General features: G+C 36.4%; 2 protein-coding genes across 7 annotated transcripts in view; one reads left to right on the forward strand and one right to left on the reverse strand.

Annotated features, from left to right (window-relative positions):
- Nucleotides 1-2,948, forward strand: part of cntnap1 (contactin associated protein 1) — a 29,700-nt gene extending 26,752 nt beyond the window's left edge. The window contains exon 24 of the mRNA XM_030141835.1: nt 141-2,948. Within this exon, the coding sequence (XP_029997695.1) occupies nt 141-340 (200 nt within the window). The 3' untranslated portion in view covers nt 341-2,948. The remainder of the gene's footprint in view (nt 1-140) is intronic.
- A 716-nt stretch (nt 2,949-3,664) lies between these two features.
- Nucleotides 3,665-24,058, reverse strand: part of ezh1 (enhancer of zeste 1 polycomb repressive complex 2 subunit) — a 29,802-nt gene continuing 9,408 nt past the window's right edge. For 2 of the 6 annotated variants that reach the window (XM_030141836.1, XM_030141837.1), the window contains exons 7-20: nt 19,594-19,696; nt 18,985-19,148; nt 17,078-17,169; nt 16,181-16,343; nt 14,934-15,118; nt 11,440-11,531; nt 11,209-11,237; nt 10,983-11,108; nt 8,527-8,705; nt 7,145-7,240; nt 6,972-7,053; nt 6,795-6,878; nt 5,300-5,384; nt 3,665-5,049 (exon numbers count right to left, since the gene is read on the reverse strand). In XM_030141836.1, the coding sequence (XP_029997696.1) occupies nt 4,989-5,049; nt 5,300-5,384; nt 6,795-6,878; nt 6,972-7,053; nt 7,145-7,240; nt 8,527-8,705; nt 10,983-11,108; nt 11,209-11,237; nt 11,440-11,531; nt 14,934-15,118; nt 16,181-16,343; nt 17,078-17,169; nt 18,985-19,148; nt 19,594-19,696 (1,541 nt within the window). In that variant the 3' untranslated portion in view covers nt 3,665-4,988. Of the gene's footprint in view, nt 5,050-5,299; nt 5,385-5,716; nt 6,340-6,708; nt 6,879-6,971; nt 7,054-7,144; nt 7,241-8,526; nt 8,706-10,982; nt 11,109-11,208; nt 11,238-11,439; nt 11,532-14,933; nt 15,119-16,180; nt 16,344-17,077; nt 17,170-18,984; nt 19,149-19,593; nt 19,697-24,058 lie in introns of those variants that run through there. The other 4 variants (XM_030141840.1, XM_030141841.1, XM_030141839.1 and 1 more) reach the window with 4 other exon arrangements.

Below are 24,058 nucleotides of genomic sequence, written 5' to 3' on the forward strand. Positions count from 1 at the left end.
GATAGAAATCCATCCACCCCAACAATTAAACTACTGAAGTGGAAAACAGAGCACCAGAATTGCTCATCAGTATTTCTCAGTGCACCTCTTTCCTCTTTGTGTTGCAAATTACCTCTGACGGAGCTATTTTTATATTTCAGTCATTGTCATCCTGGCCCTGGTGCTGCTCTTTGGAGGTCTGTACAGCATCTACGTCTATGCGTACCAGCAGAAAGGCAGCTACCACACCAATGAACCCAAGAACCTGGAGTCTCCCAGTAGCTCCAGGCCGCTGACGGAGACCCTTCGGAGAGAAAAAAAGAACCTCCCAGAAATCGAAGAGGAGTTCAGGAGCGACTAGCATCACAGGACTTATGGGACAATGGGTGGGGTTTTGACTCGAGGGGGGATTGGGAAGAGGGAAATAGCACTTACAACAACCACAGATACCTGCGTTAAGTTTTCTAATTCTCTCGACTATTTTTTTTTTTTTTTTCATTTTGTTTTTTGTTCTCTCCCCTGTTAAGTGGGATCTGATGCCTGGTGCTCTACATAGTATGTATTTTGGTAAGTTCTAGTTTTGCTGGGTTCAAAGATCAAATTCAGCCCCATGTTGCGTGAGTAGCCAACAAGTCTCACACTGTATTGCAGGGTGAATTACTGAAGTGCCTCATCTGAGCAAGCTTGATCTGACGGAACCATAATAGCTTATTCAGATAGGGTTAGGTTAGACACTGTGGGAACATGATTTTATTGGATGTCTATCAATAACCAACACACAAGTCTTCAGTCTTTTATTGATTGCATTTTTTCAGATGGTTTAAAACTATCATTAGTTACTATATAGATTTATTTCCATCGAATATACACCTTTTGATGACAATCTCTCTTTGAGCCATTTTTGACATTGTAGATGATCTGTTGTGGGTTCTAGCAGTGAGCACATCTGAGAGCTTTTCTACTGAACCAGTGAAACAAAAACAAACAAAAAAAAAAATCCAAATTTAAAAAACAAAACTGTTAAAGCCAACCACCTGGAGAGAGAACACACTGACAAGCATGGAGCTTTGAAATGTTAAGCTTTGAGATGACACATATAAAGACTGTAAAAGGTATATATGCTTATATTTGTTGTATTGCCGCCTACAACAGTGCGTTACCTATACAGAATGGCACATGTAGGTGATTCAGAATTGCCATAGTGTCAGTAGATAGCAGCTTTGCCAATAACAGTATGCTCAGATTCTCAACCATGGGGCTTTAGAAATGGGAGTGTTATTTATTTATTTATTTATTTATTTTTTTATTTATTTTTATGAAGATACTGAACCTCTAGGTGTGAGAGCTAACAGATGAGGTATTGAAATAACAGAGGACGGTTGTTGGTCTACTGCGGAATCAAAACAAAAGTTGATCTGATGACACTAACTAAGGACAGGGTGGTATTCGTACTTGCATTCCGTCTGACTTACTTCTAGTGCTTACGCATATAAAGGTCAAGCTTCCAGTAACTCGGTGCTACAGTGTTTTTGTCAGAGCAGGCACTTCCGGTGACTGTATTGCACAAAGATCAGATTTCTCACAAACTTCTCATCTTTAGTAATAATAATAAACATCCTTCAGGAAACGCTGGCTCCTTAAAGCCACACGGAGACATATAAACACACATGCTCTAACACAAAAACATATGTACAGAGGGCCACAAGTGTAAATGCTGATCATTTACTTAACTCACACTGCTTGAATATTTTTGGATATTCTGCAAGACAGTGACTGACTGCGCTGTCTTTGCTGCTGCTTGTTTAGCTGCTTTCAGTGAATTAAATACTCTACCTATAGTTAAATGAAATTTCCTTCTCAGGCAAAGATGAAATTCCATTTGACATTGGGTGCAACCAAAGCTTCAGGCTTCCATCAGTCACTTGACGCTTCTTGACACTAAGGCACTGTTGTGTATGTTAAAAAAAACAACAAAATGAAAACAAAACACATAAAAAACAAACGCCATATATCGGCTATGCATATGTAGAGCATGACCGCACTTTGCAGTAACATGCCATAATATGAGCTTCTCTCAGTCACCAATGATGCTAATGTTTAATTTGCAAAAATAGCAATTAAGATGTAATGGGTGTATACGTGAATATATGAATAATGTGTTAAGTGACTTTTTTATTCCTTCGGTTTGTACAAAACTAGTTAAAATCTGTTAAATGGAGTGATCTGAATGTAAATCTTTTGACTCTGTAATGTATGAGCAGACACTACAGTGAAGACGGCAGTGATGTTTTCATCGTAGGCTGCTTCAACATTGAAAGTAATTTAGCCATGGTAGCTTTTTTTTAGAATGCTCAGGACATAGAAAGTACAGTACTTGTTCTCTGTAGCAGTAGTACACATCTAAAACGCAACATTACTGGTTTGATTTTGTTGCAGATGAGCAGGACTGTGCAGAATTGTACAGAGATAGAATGTACAGTGGATGTAAAAACTGCGGTTACTGTAAATGCAGGACTTGCTAATACTGTACAGTAATGTATGAAAATGTACAGACATGGCCAAAACAGGCATATACAGGCTATATTTTTCAGAATGTGCTGAGAAGTGAAGAAACAAGTGAAAGTTGTGTGAAACTGTCGATTTGCAGCCAGAATGAGGAAGTCTGTGTTTTTGTTAAATGGACAATCACAACTCAAAAATGATATTAGACACCAAACAAAGTTGTATGCTTTTGTTGCCTAGTGGGCAAGAGTCATGTTATGCATTGTATAAATGTATACACCTCACTGATTTCATGGGAAAGTCGATGTAAACATTCAGCCTAGCAGTGTCACTTCATGCAATTCACTATTTAACTCATGCGTGGTCCCTGAGCGTGTGTATGTGCGACTGAATGGATGTTTAATTGTTTGTGTATTTATAGTTTGCCCAAGATACGACGTTCTGATGTTAAGTAATAACTGAGATTTTTTTAAAAAACCACTCCATCTATAAAACTCACTTATTGTAGAACAGTGAAGCAAGGCTTTAATGAATGAGTGACTCAGATTTCAAGTGACATTGAAGCACAATGTGATCTTCAAATGTCCTGCATCTTGATAATGGAGGCAAGGATGCAAATAAAACAGAGTAAGATAAAGACGGCCAGTAGAGGGAGTTGGTCAGCAAGATGTTAGCTCAAACAGGGTGTCTGCTAGATTTGTAATGGAGAATATGAGGGTTTTAAAGTAGTATTTAATGCTTCAGATAGAATATTGTCAATTACAGTTAAAGTCAGTGTGTAATGTGAATTTTAAAAATCTGCTTCATATTGCAGCAACTGTAGTTATTTTAATACCATTAAAGGCCATAAAAATCTGCAGATACCTTGTCCACTGTTGTATCACATCTGATGATAAAGCACCAGAGGGAGAGACCAGCAGGTTACACTTGTCTGCACCGTCAAATTCAATCCTGCTGCAACAGGTACCAGAAGTGATGATTACAGTTATGTTTGTGATTACACTTAAGTTTATTTTTAATTGTTCTTCAGTATGTTCAATTTATTTTGTAATACCTTCACTGTAAATGACCATTACTGTGTAAATGAAGGTACCTAAATCCAAACCACCACCTCAATAAAAGAAGCTTGAAGGAAAACATGTCATTTTTTTAGTGGGTTAACACACAAGGACTGCAACATGTATTAATGTATAAAGTTAAACTTTTATTTTTATAGGCATACACTGTACATAGCAGTAAACTCCATTTTTTGTTCATTTCCATTGAGAAAGATCTCATTTCAATGTGGGCTTTTAAATGAAAAAACAAACAAACTTGGACCTAAAAAAAAAAAAATCTCTAATAAATGGTATCTTACATTCACATGTAGGGGAGTTTAATATTTGGTCAAACACTGATAATTTTGCTTTTTTTCATGGTTGTAACCTTGCAATGGTTATCTTAAACAAAGCTCTGTGAATTATGCAACACATCCACAATGTTTCACCTTTCTGTGTGGAATCATTTGGCACTTATTATATTTTAAAGGAAGACATTTACTGTAGGACTGCTTAATTAGTTATTTGCCTCACAAAGTGTGATGGCATATAATTATGTAAACATGATAACTGTTAGATATTCATGTACATTACTCTGAGTACCAATACAATGGATTAATGTGTAAAATTAGGAGGAATGAGATCTCTTCACCATCGACTACAGTTACATTCAGTCAGTCGGTTTCTCGTCTGGTTGCCTATTTTTGCAGAGAATGATATAAATGCACAAGAACTTATCTTGCCATAGATGTGGTGGTGATGCTAACTGCTGAAACAGGTTCACAAAAGAACATACGAAGCTGTCAAACCTGGTCAAGTCCCTTTGAAGAACAATCAGAGGGTAACATCACACTACAATACTGACAGACTGCACAGAGCAGCATCTGACTGAAGCTAAAGTGGTAACTAACATGTTTATTTCTTTGTTTTCCAAGAGATAGCACATGCATTTCACCGATCATCATTAGGTACGATGTCAAAGCTTGCATTATGTTATGAGAGATCAAAACAAAAGCCAGTCTATAAGTACAGGAACAAAACTGCTGAAAGATTAACACTACGATGTATAAAGGGTAATCACAACATTTTTGCTCTGACAAGATGGAAAAAATGAAAGAAAACATGTGTGATCCTCTTGGTGCGGTAAACAGTACAGATAATAGTATTTTCAGTTTAAATAGTTTAGTCTCATAAGCTTGGCGCACAGTCCTGCAAGGTGCAAGGTTTGGGCAGATGAGGGGGAGGGCTGACATTTGTCACTAAAGGAGGTGGTGCAGTGTCTGCAGCGCTGGAGCACCTGCAAACAGCAGGGAGGGGCTCTTCTATTTTTGGAAGTGCAGCAGAGAGGGCCAAGACAGTAACTGTTCATAGACACTCATCAGCTAGATGTGATGCTGCAGGGAGGGACAGAAGCATTAGTGGGTGGATGAAGAGTTAAGGACTGGAGATGGAGGTAGGCAGCAGTCACAGCTAAGTCATGTCTACCTCCCTCTCTATCCCCACGTATTTCAGGGCATCAGCTTGACTGTACCTGTGGAAGGAAGATGAAATGTCTGAATTAGCATCAAGTACCTACAGATATAAATGCCACTATTTTTTTTTTTTTTTAATATTTTATTTTCAGTTTTCAATATGCAATGTCTACAAACATAGAGACAGTATAGAGACATAACAAAAAGGAAGCGCAAGAAGGAACAATGCTGCTATTAATGTAAAATCTGATTTTTTTTTTTTTAATTTAGCTTTGAAGCTGATGTCGAGTTTTAAAAATAAACCTGTACCTGTAGTCAAAGAAGAGCTCCTCTCCTTGCAGGATAGCTCGTTTGGCAAAGATCCCAATGCGGTGGTCTCCATTCACCATTACCACTTAAATTTAAGGAAACACAACATTAGGCAACAAACAACAGCTTTCATTTCAGCTGAAACTGAACGAGTGTATGAAACACAATGATTATAAACGCTGTTGGAAACCACATATACAGTATATTACACATAAATTGTCCGAATCTATTGCTATTTTGAACAAACACAGGGTTTATTGAGCAATAAATGTCTAGACATAATGTACTATTCACTTGTAAAACCACGTTATACTGGGTTGAAGTGTGGAGAAATGTGTATAAAACAAACCCTATAAACCCTATGATTATATGAGCTATTAGCATTCAGAAGTGGTCATCTACATGTATGTTTTTTTGTTGGGTCTCTTTATAGTGTCATTTATGTTTCATTTGTGACTAATTGTAATCAATATCAACAGCAGATATCCATATTTTTTCATAAATGCCACATAGGGATGTTTGATTAGATATGTTTATGTATGTAAAATGCCTTTTGTGCAAGCAAAACTAAATAAAAACTACATTAAAAAAAAAAAAAGAAGAGCCATTAGAATAAAAATAAAGCTGGTTATCATGAGCATGCAAACAGACTTTTTATAGATTCCTGTGTACTAAAATTTCTAGATATTAGGTATTTTAAAAACACTGCAAATACTTCTAGTCAAGAATTAAGACAAGGGAATTATAATTTAAGAGTAAGTAATAAAAAATGTGAAACATAGATGTGTTTCTGTTTTTTTTTTTTTCCATCAAACTATGAAATTAACTTCAAGATGAGTTGAAATTGTCTGGCTTGAAATTACATAAAATACTTACTGTAAAATCATTACGGATTATGACTTAATTTTGGCTTGTTTATGTGTTTTTATTTCTTTGGCATTGTTGGTATTCTGTTTAATTCAAGGGCTGAAAACAGGATAAGCAAAATAAGCCTTCAGCTTCAGCTTATTCTGTGAAATAATGTTTCTTTTGCATATATACAGTCGTGGAAAAAATTATTAGACCACCCATATTTTCTTCAATTTCTTGTTCATTTTAATGCCTGGTACAACTAAATTTACATTTGTTTGGACAAATATAATGATAGCAACAAAAATAGCTCATAAGAGTTTAATTTAAAAGCTGATATCTAGCCATTTTTCATGGTTTTCTTGATAATAACCAAAATCACTTCAGTTCTTACATCAATAGCTATGGCATTTTACTGCCAAAAACAGTGCTTTTAGGCAATTCATGTTTTCTTTTCTGTCTGTTTTAGTCACATGATACACACAGGAGTTAGTACTTGATTGCATAACCACTGTTTTTGATGACTTTTGATGGTCTAATAATTTTTCCGTGACTGTATATTCAACCAAAATACAATTATTCACTCAAATTCACACAAAATTACAATCACTTCCTAGTTAACCTTATAGACACCTTACTGTCTTACCTTTTGCGTAGCAGTTTGGATTTACAGAATGATTTGCGAAGCGGATTTTGTTCCCTTTTCGCGTGGCATCCACAACAAAGTCTACTAAGAGACACAGAGAACATTAAGAATTGTATAATACACTGTAACTGTGATATGGATGGACAGTGACAACAGAGGAATAGTGGGACTACTTGCCATTGTTTAAGTTAAAAAGAAAACTAGACATGTATTTGTCGTAGATCCTACCGCGTCGGTCTGCTTCATCTTGAGAGATCAGCTACACACACAAGTAAAACAAACACTGAATTAACAACATCTGTGAAACTCAAGAACTCATGAAGCTAAACGACTAAACTGCAGGGACTTGCCTCTCCACAGTATTCTGAGATGAACTCATTTTTCTGAACAGGCTCTTTGATGAAGGTGCCCCACCCAGCGACGTCTGATGGAGCCAAGAGCAGGTGCTAAAAGAAGTCAAATCAAAGACCAAATGTCACCTCAGTGTACTTAAGCCCACTTAAGGTCACTGTGGATCCAGTGTCCAAAGTATAATGTGGCTTTTCAGGTGTTTTTTGTGTTCAGAAACAACAGATATGATTAATATACAAAAACAGATAGATAGTAAACACTGCTGCGCATCTGTCTGCATGGGGAGATACACTGTTCATTACAGAAAATAATAGCCTATTAGTGCAATATTCAGACGATTTTTTATTTTCTGGTTTACAACAACAAGAAGGAACATTAGGTGCTCTAGGAATGTTCTATCTGCTGTTTTTTACCCTGGAAAAGGAGTGTTTTACTTGTGGATCTTACACATAAGAAGGCATATTGGTATCATACTGTTTTTTTTATTAGTAATTATAAGGTAAGGTAAGGTAAGGTAAGGTAAGGTAAGGTAAGATAAGATAAGATAAGATAAGATAAGATAAGATAAGATAAGATAAGATAAGATAAGATAAGATAAGATAAGATAAGATAAGATAAGATAAGATAAGATAAGATAAGATAACATAACATAGCATAACATAACAGACTTTATTTATCCCACAATGGGGAAATTTCACAGTTAACAGCAACAGAATACATCATGCAAGTGCAGAGAAAAGGACAGGCAGAGAAAAAACACAAACAAGTGAAAAATGAAATATAAGAGAAAAAAAAAAAAAAAAGTATTTATAGAAATATTTATAGAAATATAGAATTAAAATGGAATATTATTTACATATGAACCTTGTTAAATAAAGCACTGTGTAAAGATTGTGTAAAGATAATATAGCACAACTAGGCCCTAAATCCACGTAATAATTACTGCATAAAGATTAAAAGTATATAAGAAGTTCTACATGACTTGTGATCTTAATATGCTTATCTCAGTACGGGACTTGCAAGGTGGTAATATTACAGGAATAGCCATTCCTTCTTAATAACACAAAATAAATCAGGTCTTTTATAAATATGGTCTGCACAGTCTGTTTAGTTATTCGTTATAGCTGAAATTCATGCATGAAACATACATTAATAGACTAACAGCCTGATTTATAGCTTGATCCATGATAATGATGATACAGAAATATATAAATGCATGGCTAAATAATATACTGCCAATATTTCAGAGACCCTCCCAAATTTTTCAGTAATATTTTCAGAGGAGCTCATGTCATATTAAAGAGGGGCCAATCTTCTTGTGTAGGAAAAGATATCAAACCTTTAAATTTCCTCTTAAAAACCTTGAAGTGTTCTGTTGTACCTTTTTGAGGCCCCTCTGGATGCTGCAGTTTTTGCAGGAGACCACTTTGCTGTCCCAGTGGTCTGCAGCCCCACAGGTCATGCACAGATCTGGATCACACTCCCTCACAGCCAGGTAGCATGGACACTGTTTAGTGTTGCACTGTGTCTTACACCTGCAGCCTGGGAAGCGGTTCTGACCTGAAAAACAGTTCAAAAGCAACATACAACTATTGGCAGCCAATAAGAAATCCAACACGAGGAAGTGGTTAAAAGTAGAACCACCCACCACTGATTAGCAGATTGGAATTGTCTATGACACAGGTGTCAAACATGCGGCCTGGGGGCCAAAACCGGCCCGCCAAAGGGTCCAATCTGGCCCATGGGATGAATTTGTGAAATGCAAAAATTACACTGAAGATATTAGCAATCAAGGATGTGAAAATCATTTTAGGTCAGTTCAATCTAAAGTGGGTCAGACCAGTAGAATACTATCATAACAACCTATAAATAATGAAAAAAGCACATTTTTCTCTTTTTTTTTGTGTAAAAAAAAAAAAAAGTAAAACTACACAAAAATGTTTACATTTACAGACTAGCCTTTTATAAAAATGTGAACAACCTAAAATGCCTTAAGAGAAGTATGTAGAATTGTACCAATATTCTGCCTGTTACTGAATATTTTGTGTATTTGAAGACCCACTGTGACCTATAAGTTGTGATAAAAATTATAAACTAAGGCATAATATTGTTAAAATTGCACTTATTTTTCAGGTTAGTCATATTTGTTCATGTTATGTTCAAGTGCAGTTCATAGATGTAAACATTTTCATTATGGAATTTTATTTATTTTTCACTCAAAAACCTAGAGAAAACTTTGGAGTGGATATTATTTATAAGTTCTTTTCCTATTATTTATATTATTTTACTGGTCTGGCCCACTTTATATCATATTAGGCTGTCTGTGGCCCCTGAACTAAAATGAGTTTGACACCCTTGGTCTATGAGATTTATGCTATGGTGAAGATATCTTTTTCCTTCAAAGTTGAAAAAGAAAAATTTTATAAGATCTGGACCAATCAGATCTGATTTCATTTGACTGTACTTGTGCTTTGTGTGAACGTTCCCTCTTTTTTTACATGATGTTTTGATTGTATGAAGTGGTGTGCTCCCCTGTTCTGTTTTGTTTTGTTATTGCTTTAACTGGAAAATTAGTGGTCCAGTAAAAGGAAATCCTGGAAGGGCAGTATGGACATAATCACTCAAACTTTCTGCATCTATCCTTTTTTATGTTCTTGAATGACTAAGGCTGTAATTAATGTATGTGATAGACATTTGCCTTTCCAAATAAAAAGATAATTAAAAAAAAAAAGAAGAAAAAAACAACATACAGCTGCTCTGAAAGTGGCTGCATCATGAAAAATAATAAGCACATCTCATGTAACAATGAAGGAAGATAATAGTCTCTATGATTTGGCAGGAAGCAAAAAGATTATGATCTGTAATTTCATCTCAAAATGCAGATGCAGCACAGACATTTAGTGGTTGAATAATGTAGAGAAGCTCATCATTCAGGGACCTCTGCTGGCAAATATGCTGAAATACAGTTTTGCAGAGTGTAACATAACACCCTCCAGGCAGAAGAAGTGAAGGATCAGGGGAGAAAAACTGAAATCTCGCTCTAGCTGTGGTTGCTTGAGTAAAACTGTGTGCATCAAGGGCCTTTGTCTTCTCAGATGTCATTTTAACCTCCTACTCCTGGCTTGTGTGGGTTTTATTTGTCTGAATCATTAGGAGTTGTTTAGCTGCAGTTCTCTGACTCATACTGATGTCGAAGATGATGTTGTATATCAGGCACAGAGCCTGTCACATCCCTTTGATTTCTTTCCAGATTTTTAAAGCACACACATGTGCAACTGGAGGCTGCTTCCTGTTTGGCCCCGGCTCTCTTCGACTACGGGAAAAGGCAAGGTAACAGTCGGGTGAGGAGGAGGGGGATGGAAGGTGACGGAACCACAACAAATGAGGCAAAACCGTCATTTCCAAACCATAGCAAATGTTTACTTCTCCTTATCCTCCTCCTCAGCTGTAATGTCTCCACAGACGGCCAAAGTACAAAATGCATTCCACCACCATGTGGCCATTTTGGAAAACACAGCTCTGGGTCATTGCTGCTGCAGCAAATGCCTCATTGTGAACGCAGCTCTGTGTTAAACACACCCACCTATCCCCGCCAGAGGACAGTTTCTCCTCTGACTGCTGCCAGAATACTGCAGAATCGTTTTACATTCTGCTGCCCTGCTCCATTGTGGCCTGAGAAAACGTCTCTATAGTAACTGAAACCTTGAAAGGAAAATGGGCTTATGACTAAGTTAATCACAGGGCTGAGTAGAGTAAAAAAAATATGGGTTTGCATAAATCAGATACTTAGTGCGTGAGAGCTTAGGGATGCAGGTAAATGTGAAAGGTGACACTTACATTCATGTTCGCACTGACAGAATTTCTCACAGAAATTCTGGGTCATCACACATGGGCAGGAGCTGTCGCAGGGGTGGTCGGGGTGGTCACATGGCTGGTAGTTGTACACCTGATTGGATGAATTATCTGGAGCAACAGAGGACAAAGCCCTCAGACCAGCAGAGTAAGGGCAACATGAGGTAATAGGTAATAGATACTATCATGTTAAAATCTGAGATGACAATACCTTTCTTTAGCTGAATCTTTGCCCATAATCTGCAAAGTCACAAAAACACAATATGATTCTCAGACAGTAAAATAACTGACAGTTTATGGCAGATGTAGTAGAAAGTAGACAGTTTTATGGATTCCTTTTCAATGATATGTTTTTTTATGAGATGCATTATCAACGGTTTCTAATACAACTCCCATTTGTATTGTTCAGATAGTATGAGTAGTATGAGGTGCAGAATCTTGCCTGTGTTTTCTTTTCTTTTTTTGGGGAGAGATGCCTCCATCCTCCAAAGGAACCCGATGTATCAGGGCCTCATTTACAGCAAACTCGTACACCTGTTGGAAATAAAACTGACATCAACAACACCAGCGGATCCTGCAAATTTATGACAACTGTACACAACTGTGAGGAAATCTTTCTCCGTTCCTCATAATTATGTTGTGTAATGTAGCGTCACTCAAGCTGAAAAGCACATTGCCGCGATTACACCACAGAACACGCTGCCCCCTCCATCCTCTGCTATCAAAATGTCACCGCAGAGGCTAAATACACATTCGTAAGTGTGCGCACACACAACCACTTCTGGCTGCCAAAACCCAGATTTGGCCTCCTCCCTAGGACACGCACATACATAATGATGCAGCTGGCTTCAGCATTTCCACTCAGTTAAGAAGTGGTGCTCTGAGGATACTAGCAGAGCTGTAACAGACAGTAGAAGAGACACTGGGGGCATGTCTAACTGTGGGACGAGACACATTACAAAGGTCATATGCGGACAGATGAGGCAACTTTAACATGCCCCAGACTACATATGAATGTCTTGTTTCGCATTGGGACTGTGTCTGATAGTGGGGGAAAAAAGTATAATTAAGAAGCTGTAATATATTCCTTTCAATCTCTGTTTATGGTCAATTGATATAAGTTCTGGAATTTCTAAGATTGCACAACCATCAGAAAAAAATGAGACATCACATCTGGTAAGCATCCCTGTTTATGGTGCCACATGCCATTCTCTCTGTAGTCAGCCCAATTATCCACACCATGAAACCACAGGCACAGGATGCATGTGTTACTACACACACACTGACGCAAATGCAACATAAATCAGCAATAATAGTACGTCTTTAGTATGTCTCTGTTGCTGCTGGTTCTCCTTTGGTAAGTCATGTAAAGTGTCATTCAATAATACACACAAATACAGTTTTATAAGTTATAAAATCCAACATAATTTTCTGGAATGTTGCGTATAGGGAGTGAAATCACACCCATTTCCATATGTTTCTCATTCAACATCTGACACTTGAAAACTATTACCGCATTTCAGCTGTTTTCAAAACAAATGACAACAAGTGGTGCATGGCACAACAAATCCCACCCTTTTTACGTATTGTAGCTTATTTGGTCATCGATCCAGCTGTTGTCATCATGTCTGTGCATGTGCTGATGTCAGGATATCAATACCCTCTATATATGTGCCAAGTTTGAAGTAAATTAAAACAAAATTGATGTTTTTATAGACATGTGAAATTTCACCCATTATAAGTAAATGGGAGAAGAAATAAGATTTTAAAAATTCATAAAATATTTTAATTTTGACCTACATTTCCCAAAATGTAATAACGTCTATTCTTGGTCACTGGCAATCTATAAACCAACTTTGGTATAAATTCAACCAACAGTTTTGCTGCTACAGACATGTGAAATTTCGCCCATTATAAGTAAATGGGAAAAAAAAAGATTTTAAAAATTCATAAAAAAATTTAATTTTGACATACTTTTCCCAAAATGTAATGAAATCTATTCTGGGTCACTGGCAAAATATAAACCAAATTTGGTATGAATTCAACCAATAGTTTTGCTGCTAGAGTGTTAACAAACAAACAAACAAACCAAAAACAATACCCCTTGCCTCCCCTTTGGGGGGCGAGGTAATAAAATCACCTACAGTGGCAAAAAACTTACACTGTAACTCTGGTCCACAGTAAAACCTGGGCTACAATCAGGCTATGTTTACATGTAGCTGGGTACTTTGGAAAACAGATATTTCAGAATATTATACATTATGTAATATTATATACTTCAGAAGAGCTACATTCACAATACATTCACAGACATTGTTCACAATATCTTCTAAAATGTGGCCAATACCATATTCCAGTGTGAACTAACTGCTCACAGTCCTGAACACATGTAAAAACGAAAGCAGTGGAGTTGGAAGAGTTCAGCTCAGTAAAAGTACTAACACAGTGAAAATACTCCACTACAGGAAGAAGTTGTATATTCAAAGGCTAAGGTTAAGCTACAACATGTACATATTCCTAAACACTGTCAAAACCAATTTTGCAGTGAAATAGTTCCAGTCAGTTTTTCACTATTATATGTAATGATTTGGATTCATGTTGCTGCTGCATTCATTATATGTTGCATTCGTACGACTGTACAGCATGTGAGTGATTCAAAGTGCTGAGGAGGTATGACAAATCTCAACTTAAAGTAATGTACAAGTCACATGAATTCAGATCTGACTGTTCAGGCTGAGGGTGCACTGGAAAAAAAAAGAAGACATTTATCTGTTTCAGGACGACTTATGGAAGTGACCTGGATCAGAATAGAACACTCAGATACCATGTGATTTGTTCTGTTCACACTCTTGCCTACAGTGTGAACACAGTCTTAGCAAGTGACCTTCATGAACTTTATCAGTGAATGTCAGCTGCTAAAACTGAATAAGTTTGTTATGAGCGACTGTACACACATGGAGATACAACATGATGGACTCTGTGACCCCAGTTCTGCTCTACATATAAAAGGCTCATTCTAGGATAAAGAAAACATAGTGATTCTTCTTCATGCAATTCTACACTATGTAATTATAAATATTATATTCCATTTCAGGATATTACAACCACACACTGACCTTCAAAAACAAATAAATATAACAATATTATGTATATTTTTAATAATAAACTACAGTATGTTTAAATAATGCATTTTTTTTTTTTTTTTTTACTGTCAGCTATTCGTATTACCCCACCCCCTGAAGGGGAGGCAAGGGGTGTTGTTTTTGTTTCAGTTTATTTCTTTGTTACCACTAGCAGCAAAACCATTGGTTGAATTCGTACCAAATTGGGTTCATAGATTGCCAGTGACCCAGAATAGATCTCATAACATTTTGGGAACAGTAGGTCAAAGATCCATTTTTCAATGAATTTTTAAAATCTTTTTTCCCCCATTCACTCATAATGGGCAAAACTTCAAATGTCTGCACCAGCAAAACTATTGGGTGAATTTATACCAAATTTGGTTTATAGATTGCCAGTGACCCAGAATAGATGTAATTACATTTTGGGAAAAGGAGGTCAAAGTTCAAATGTTTTATAAATTTTTTACATCTTTTTTCTTCTCTCATTTACTTATAATGGGTGACATTTCACATGTCTATAAAAACATCAATTTTGTTTCAGTTTACTTCAACCTTGGCACATATGTAGAGGCTATTGATATGTTGACATCATCACAAGCATAGACATGATGACATCAGCTGGATCAATGCCAAATTAAGATACAAAATGTGCGAGGGGTGGGGTTTGTTGTGCCTGGCACCACTTCTTATTCATTAAGAACACTTCTTTTAAATGGTAGCTGAGGAAAGCTGAGTTAGTGCAATATGTCCACTTTTATCAGTGGGGGAAGCCTGCTGAGCTGGCAAAGTGTAAAGTGTGATGTGAACATATCACCTCCTTGCAATTCTTGGTACCAATCAGGCGAGCAATGGAGCAGAAGTTGTTGAAGTATGTGCCGTGGAGGACCCTGAACAGTGACTCCTCAGCCCCGCTCCACTGGACCACACAGCACGCCTGCTGCTCCCCATCATCATCCCCTGGACGCAACTTGGTGGGAGTCTGGCAACGTGAATTCCCCTCTGTTTCACACACATGCACGCACACTTTATTACTGCTAACTCACGAGAAAGCTCTGAGACTACACAGAGACTCAGCTGGAAAAAGTTTTTGTAATAATTTTTTCACTGTTTTCAAATCTACATGCACAAGTTTTTAACCCTAAACATACATTCTGGAAGTCTCTGATGAGCATCATCAGATTCTACACATGCAAATAGAGAGGACCTTGAGCTTTCATTTGTTTTTTTTGGATATTCAAGATTGATGCACCCACAGCATAAGGCACAGAGCCGAATGTTGCTTGGCAACAGACCTAATGCGGCATTGCTGTGGCCACATGCTCTAGCGCTGAGTATCTTTATTAATCTGCTCAACAATCTGTTTTTCCACATTATCTCAACACGTGCGGGAAAGTCTGCTGAGTCACTGGCTGAGTATGAGCGGTTTCTAAAGCTAACAGAGACTTCCAGTGAAGCATTAATGGCACTGTACAAAAAACCAGAGCTTTAGGGGGGAGGAGAGAAAGATTAAAAACTAAGAGGGGGGGGTCTCTCTTGTTTTCCTCCTGCTGCTCTACACATGAAGATGTCAATAGAAATGGAAAAAAAAAAAAAAAACAGTAGGAGGGCGAGAGGGAACAAAGTGTTTATGTTGGGGCTGAGGCATGCAAAGTTAATGGTTAGTTTATTTTGTTTGGCAAGAAAGAGTTGATACTGAGACAAGATGTAAGAGAGGAAACAGAGGAGAGAGCAGGATATGAAAACTGTCATCTCAAGCCAAATTTCACTTTCCTGAAGTGCTGTAGTCAGTCCGGGCACACAGCCTTTCAGAATAGGGGGAGTTTGGGGGGTTATTATGGTAAATGATGCATCCAGTTAGTCACGCAATGACTCAGATTCTCAGAAACACAGTGGGATAAATGTGGCTGTGGTGTATGGACCTACAGAGGACAACACTACAATTAACAAGATTTTTTAATTCACTTTAGAGTTGCTGAGAAACAGGACATAAAAAACTAATAAAATGAGAGGCTGTAAAGTTTCAGAAATCCTCTGAGGCCTGCTGTGAAATCAGAACCCTACCTGATGAGGAGGTGGTTTCATGGTCACTGTCACCCTCCTTGCTTTCCTCAGTGGACCCAGACGGTCCAGGACAGCTGGAGCTGGTGGGACGCTGCTGCCTCCTCCGCCTCCGAGACCTCTGCGACCGCAACATATTCTGATCTACAAACTCTTTAGCCCCTTTCTTTAAAAGAGCACATGCCGTGAGAAAAAAGACGAAGATGGTAAGAAGCGAGAAGTGGAACTTTGACAATGTTAAGAAGTAGTGGTGTGTATTGGCAAAAATCTGGCAATATGATACAAATCGCAATACTGGGATCACGATACGATATATCACGATGTATCCTGATACTGTTCAAAAGGCAATTTTTTTTGTTTATTTCTTTTTTTTAAATGATTATTTCCTGGTAGAATTGAATTACACCAGAAATATGCACAAATACGAAACACATTTTTATTTGATCACAACAGGATCTAATGCTATATCACAAAATTTCCCTGTGTTAAAACTTAAATTAGGTTTTACTGACATTACAGTTTAAGATCCTGCTCAAATGTTCATATTCTATTAGTTCATAGCTGACATCATAACATTATTTTTGTGCAATCCCAAACAAAGGAACTAACATCTGCCTCTCAGACAGTAAAAATTGCTTTTAGGATGCTTCAAACAACCAATATTTAATAAAACAGCGTTAAATAATAATAAATAAAATATAAACAATAAAGAAAACCAAACACAAAAATGAACCTCTGCCATATCTGCATTTTAATAAATACCTAAAAATATCAATGCAGTACTTTTTAATATCGATATAGTATTGTAAAATGAAATATCGCGATATATTGCAGAACCGATATTTTCTAACTCCCCTATTAAGAAGACATTAGCTACGTAGAAAAAGCTACTTAACATACCTGTAACAGGAAACAGTCCACACCACATGGTTCAGTCTCCATGCGGATCTCCTTAGTCTTCCTCTTGTAAACATTGGGTGTAGCATGAAAGGCTTTGAACAGAACAAAACATATCTTTACTTCGGCACCCTTGTTGGCATTTTGCATAGAATAAGACTACGTTCAGACAGCAGGTCTTAATGCACAATTGGGATTTTTTGGTGAAATCCGATTTTTTTGTGTACTTGTTCATGTTACACATTAAATGCAACTTCTATAAGTTTGAGTGTGACCCTGAAGTGACCTGCATGCACAAAAGAGGTCCTGACATAATATGTGACCATGCACATAGAGGCACGCACTGTGTTTCCGGAAGTGCTTTTTCTCCTGGGACACAGAATTGTGATGTTTGTCACATTTCAATGACGTAAAGGTCGGATATATGCGACCTAGCCGTTAGGTCTTAAGTCGCATTGCAAAATATCAGATGCATATTGGATTTAGGACCACATATGAAAGTGGCCTGAGTCGGATTTGAAAAAATCGGATTTTATACCTCAGATCTACGCTACCTGAGAGATTACAGATAACAAAGACATTGTTTTAGTAGGCATCACATGTATTCAGGTGTGTCTTTTGTGATTTTTAGACTACGTTCAGACAGCAGGTTTTGATGCACAATTCAGATTTTTTGGAGAAATCCGATTTTTTTGTGTGCTCGTTCATATTACACATTAAATGCGACTTCTATCAGTTTGACTATGAACTGAATGCGACCCTGAAGTGACCCGCATGCGCACAAGAGGTCCTGATGTAATATGTGACCACGCAGGCACGCACTGTGTTCATGGAAGTAACACTCCTGGGATGCAAAATTAAGACGTTTGTCGCAATTCAATGACGTAAAGGTGGGATAAATGCGACATGGCCATTCGGATTGAAGATGCATTGCAAAATATCAGAAACGTATGGGGTTTAAGATCACATATGAAAGTGGCCTGGGTCGGGTTTGAAAAAATCAGATTTGTGCTGTTCAAACTGTCTTTAACCCTTTCATGTATACTGGTCACTACAGTGGACAGCTATTCTACAGCTATTCTCTTGTATATTCATGGGTTTTGTTGTTTTAGTTCCATATCAGCCAACACAGTGGACACTTATGCACCATCCCATACATTGCAATTCATACGATTACTGTAACTTTGCTGTTCTTAAAAAACCTGATCTAGAGTAACATGTTTAAGTGTAAATCAATTGTTGTTATTAGTCTATAATTAACAGTTTTTGTAAAAATTTGTGTTAAATTTGTGCATATTATCTCCATGAAGTGAGTAATGACTGGTATTAGAGTGTTAAAATGTGAGAAAACATCAGAGTAGCAGCATTAAAAATAAATGTCTGGTAAAGGTTCATATTGTCTTCCACATATAATTATTGTAGGTAATTCATGTATCAGACAAATTAGTAAAGAGAGTAAACTACCCCTGTCTGATAAATGAATTACCTAAAATAAGCATTAAAAACAAGCATTAAAAATGTTTTATTTCATAGTTTTCACACAATGTATCAGTAAATACATGTTTCCTTGCTTCAAAAATTAAACGTGCTGTGTCCAGCTGAGCGGACATTTTTGCAACTCCATGAAAAATAGGTCCATAAGAAAATTTTCTTTAGGCATGCTTTTTTCATACCTAAAGAGGAATAAAAACACTCAGGAAAAAAAAGATCTTGATTAAGGGTCTCATAATTCATGCATGAAAGGGTTAACAGATCAGATACAGGTCACATATGGGCAAAAAAAAATCAGATTTGGGCCACATTTGCCTGCAGTTTGAACGTAGCCTAAATGAACTGAGTAAATCTAGTAATTTAGTAACAAATGCAGTTAACTGAGAATAAAGGAGCAAAGAAAATAAATAAAGCATTACGGTGTAGGAAACAGTCGTATTTGAAGCATCGTCTGCAGAAGAGGGTGTGAAAGGAGTGCAAAGACTGCTCCCGCTGCACAGACTTTGCAAAAGGACCGTCCAGGTTGGGGGTGCAGAGGGGGGGCAGCTTTACTGGGCTGGGTGGCTCCAGGAGGTCCCTGTACCTGTGGAGGAAAAAAGAACACTTTTACTACAACCTGATGAGATGAGATGAGATGAGATGAGATTAACTTTATTCATCCCAGAAGGGAAACTGAGTAGCCTGTTAACTCACAATAAATACAATAAAAATCTAATTTAAGTAAGAAATTAGGACATTATGTACAAAATAGGTGTTTGGTAAGTTAGAAACAGGCATAGTCTTTAAGTACCTGTTCTTTTCAAACCATTATTCGGACTCTCATTGGAATCCTGCTCTCTGCAAAATGACCTTGTTATGTAAAGCTCTTTCATATACTCATACAACTGCTCCTTTAAGTCAGAGAGCTTGAGAGCGAGCCACCATTATTACTTCCCTGCCTGACAACTTGCGTCTCCATGGTGAACACTAAGCAACGGTCTGTTCAGCATTGTGCACTTGGATCCCCAGTTTCACTACACTTTTCTTACTTTTCCTTCAGTTCCTCTGTGGTGCCCTTGTACGGGAACATTGAAGCGATGGCTGTAAATATCTTCTCATTGGGAATCTTCTTGCTGCCGGACAGGTCCCTTGCTTTGGGAGAGAGAAAAAAAAAAGAACAGTTAGTGAAAAAAAAAAACTGATTTAAGAATTACTGTAATATGTTCTTTAGGTCAAATGTTTTATTTAAGACCACATATTCCTCCTTCTTAGCATATCGTATAAAAGTACCATAATGGCTTGTATTAGTCATTATTAAGCATTAAAATCTTATTCTGCATTATCATATACTATAAATACTATGCTATTAACAACTGCATAGTAGACAATTCTCCCTCAATTATCTCTTTAATGCTGTTTATTGATAGAAAGTAAGAAAACTGGGGAACATTATGGACATAAAATGCACACTGCACATAAATAAAATGGTCTAGAGCAGGGGTGTCAAACTCATTTTGGTTCAGGGGCCATATTTAGCCCAATTTGATCTCAAGCGGGCCAGACCAGTAAAATAATGACTTAATAACCAATAAATAATGACAAATCCAAGTTTTTCATTTTGTTTTAGTACAAAAAACCCCCATTTGAATTATGAAAATATTTACATTTTACAAAAAAGATGTGAATAACCTGAAAAAACAGAAATTTCATTTGAAAAATTTGTGCAATTTTACAATATTATGCCTTGACTTATTATTTATACATGTGCATTACACACAGTGTTACATAAACATTTGGTAACAGGCAGAATATTGTTAAAAATTTTGAGTTTGGAACTAAAATTTTAACAATTTCTACAGTTTTACATCTCTTATTAACTCAACTCCAGATCACAGTGGATCCATAAATGCACAAAACATTTAGTACCAGGCAGAATATTGTTCAAATTGCACATTTCAGGTTGTTCATCTTTGTTTATTTTTATGTATTTATTTGCATTTTATTGTGAAAGAATAGTGTGGTGGAAAAATTTACTTTTTATATTTTATACTCTTTATGTTATACTCTTTATATTTTATACTGTTAGTACATCTTCTTTTAATGCTGAGTCATTATTCATTATGTGTGATGTTTACCACTCTGTAACACCCCTGACCCAGGAATGGAGTTCTTTCTTGCCTTGAGTTAAAACCCAAACACCTAAATGTCTGAATGTGTAGATAGAGGATGGCGCCTGCACTCCAGATATGATCCAAGCAAGGTTAGAGTGAAGAGGTCATCATGACCTCTTCACGGAGCAGAGAAGGAGTAGTATGGGGTGGTACGATGTACGTAAGGAATGACATCATAGTTTGAGGGGGTTGGATTTGGTTCTATATAATCTTTAGTTTTCTCTTGTTTAATCAGACTTCACTTACAGAGTTTCTCTGTGATTGACTTCTCAATAAATGCATTTATTTATTTTAACTCTAACTTTCTCTCCTCCTCTTTGTGTGTGGATTATCAGTTGAACATTTCCACAACAACAGTTTTGTAAATGTAAATATTTTCACAGTGTAATGTTATTTTTTTCACTTAAATTTTTTCCACATAATTTTTCACAAAGAAAATTTGTAGTTGTCATTATTTATGGGTTATTGTGTTGTTATTTTTACTTGAAATCACATTGGTCTGTATGTGGAACCTGAACCAAAATGATTCTGACAACCTGGACTGTTCAGGTTAATTTTTGTACTTTCATCCCGCGGGCCGGAATGGAACCTTGGCGGGCCAGATTTGGCCCCCGGGCCACATGTTTGACACCTGTGGTCTAGAGTCCTGGCCACAGGTTTTCGGATTGACAGAATTTAACTCTGCATAAATAGAATTTATTTGCCAATTAAAGACTTGGAACCTTATAAAATACTTCAAAGTGCACCTCGGAAATACACCAAAAAACATCTAAAATAACTGCAGTAGCAAATGTTGTGATTTGTGAAATCAACATTTCTGTCACTGCCAAAACTTCTGGCTGTGAGTGTTATGTAACAAAACACACAATAACAAGCAATAATAATGGGTTTATAAATCTGAGTGAAGTCTAAATAGCCCTCATACTCAGCAGAACATGTTAAGACTGTGACTGGTTATGGTCTAGTAATTATAGAATATGGTAATGCAATAAAGTATTAATAAATGCTTTAACCCATAAAGACCCAGGGCTATTTTTGCGGCAGTTCCCAAATGATTTTTTCTCTTTATTTAATCTATATTTAATAGTGATTATCACCATTGATTGTAACATTATCCTCCTTATTTTGATTTTTTTTTCAGTGTAAACCAGGGGTCTCAAACTCATTTTAGTTCAAGGGCCACATTCAGCCCGATTTGATCTCCAGTGGGCCGGACCAGTAAAATAATAGCATAATAACCGATAAATAATGACAACTCCAAATTTTTGTCTTTGTTTTAGCGCAAAAAAACCTATTAAATTATGAAAATACTTACTTTTATAAACTACCCAAACAAAAAAAGGAAGTGAATGACCTGAAAAAACTGAAATTTCTTAACAAAAATAAGTGCAATTTTAACAATATTATGCCTCAACTTATCATTTATACATGTGCATTATGGATCGAATCTACAAAGACACTAAACACTTAGTAACAGGCAGAAAATTGTTAAAATTGTGCCTAATTTTCTTTGGACATTTCAGGTTATTCATATTTGTTCAGGTTATTCACATTTTATTGTTACAGGATAGTTTGTAAATGTAAATATTTTCATAATTTAATGTTATTTTTTGCACTAAAACAAAGACAAATCTGATGTTGTCATTATTTGTAGGTATAGTGTAATGTTATGTTTTTCACATCAAACCAAGAAGTCATTATTTTTTGTACATTTTTATGTTATTATTTTACTGTAGATCATATTGGTCTGTGTGTGGAACCTTAAACTAAAATGAGTTCGACAGCCTTGACTGTGGAATTTTTGTACTTTGCAAATTCATCTCACGGGTCGAATGTTGGAAACCTCTGGTGTAAATCATGTATTTTCCTATATTTAATTTACTAATCATATAGATGTTGTGAGGTTAACTATTTACAAAAGATTCAAGGGACTTGATATATTCATATACATAATTTATATATTATGCTGATAGGAAGCTAAAGGATAGACTGTTGTGTGGATAAGGGATGGGATTTAATAAATTATACTTCCTCCCACTCCTTTTAGAATATGCGAATGAAGTCATACTTTGTTTTCACGTATATGTATAAGTTTTTTTCATGTTTTTTTGCAATCTGTTTTATTTCTAAGGACTAAGGAGGATTACTTTTGCTTTGTTGCATATTCGAAATAAAGTAAACTGAAATTGAAACTGATGTTCATAAAAACCCAGGTTAAAGTTGAAGGTTATTACTCCAGAAACAGAGAAAACTGAAGAAAATGTGACTTTTTCAGCGAAGATATCATTAACTGAACATAAAAACAAGTGTGTCCATCCACTGTCATTGATCCAACTCCATGGGTTTTACTGGTGAGTCAATGTTGTAGAAGACGACGGTGTTTCCACGGTAACTACGGAGCCTCTGAACATCCAAATGGGTCATATATGAAGACCATGAAAAGTGGATAAACTGTATTTTATACAGATTATTTACATGTATTGATAGGATTAGTGAATCAGAAGTTATTAAACAGTTTACAGTAGCAGATGTTTTTTGTTGCCAGTGGCTGTTTGGGTCTTTATGGGTTAAAGTGACAATAAAAAGCACTAATATGCTACTAATATCTAGGCTAATAAGCAACTATGTGAACCTTGATGTAAAATTTGACCATTCCTTATACATTTTGCAGTTGTACCCATTTTCACTGTAATGACAACACTTCTCTCTAATGATAAAAGAAGAGCGTTTGTTGTTTTGAGATGCCTTTCATTTGTAGACTCTACATCACAGGTGTCAAACATGTGGCCCGAGGGCCAAATCCGGTCCGCCAAAGGGTCCAGTCTGGCCCTTAGGATGAATTTGTGAAATACAAAAATTACACTAAGATATTAACAATCCTTTTAGTTCAGGTTCCACATTCAAACCAATTCAATCTCAAGCGGGCAGGACCAGTAAAATACTATCAAAAGAACATATAAATAATGGCAACTCCAAATTTTTCTCTTTGTAAATGTAAATATTTTCATGTATTTACACTAAAACAAAGTATGATTTCCCAAAAAAATGTGAATAACCTGAACAAATATGAACAACCTGAAATGTCTTAAGAGAAGTAAGTGCAATTTTAACAATATTCTGCCTGTTACTAAATGTTTTGTGTATTTGTAGATCTGTGTGTTCATCTGTGTATCATTGTGATCTGTAAATTATAATGTACATGTGTAAATGATAAACTGAGGCAGAATATTGTTAAAATTACACTTATTTTTTCAGTTTGTTCATGTTATTCACATCTTTTGAAAGGATAGTTTGTAGATGTAAACCTTTTCATAAATGTAGATTTATTTATTTTTGATCTAAA

Source organism: Sphaeramia orbicularis, chromosome 8 (assembly GCF_902148855.1).
Source record: "Sphaeramia orbicularis chromosome 8, fSphaOr1.1, whole genome shotgun sequence".
NCBI classification, from domain to species: domain Eukaryota; kingdom Metazoa; phylum Chordata; class Actinopteri; order Kurtiformes; family Apogonidae; genus Sphaeramia; species Sphaeramia orbicularis.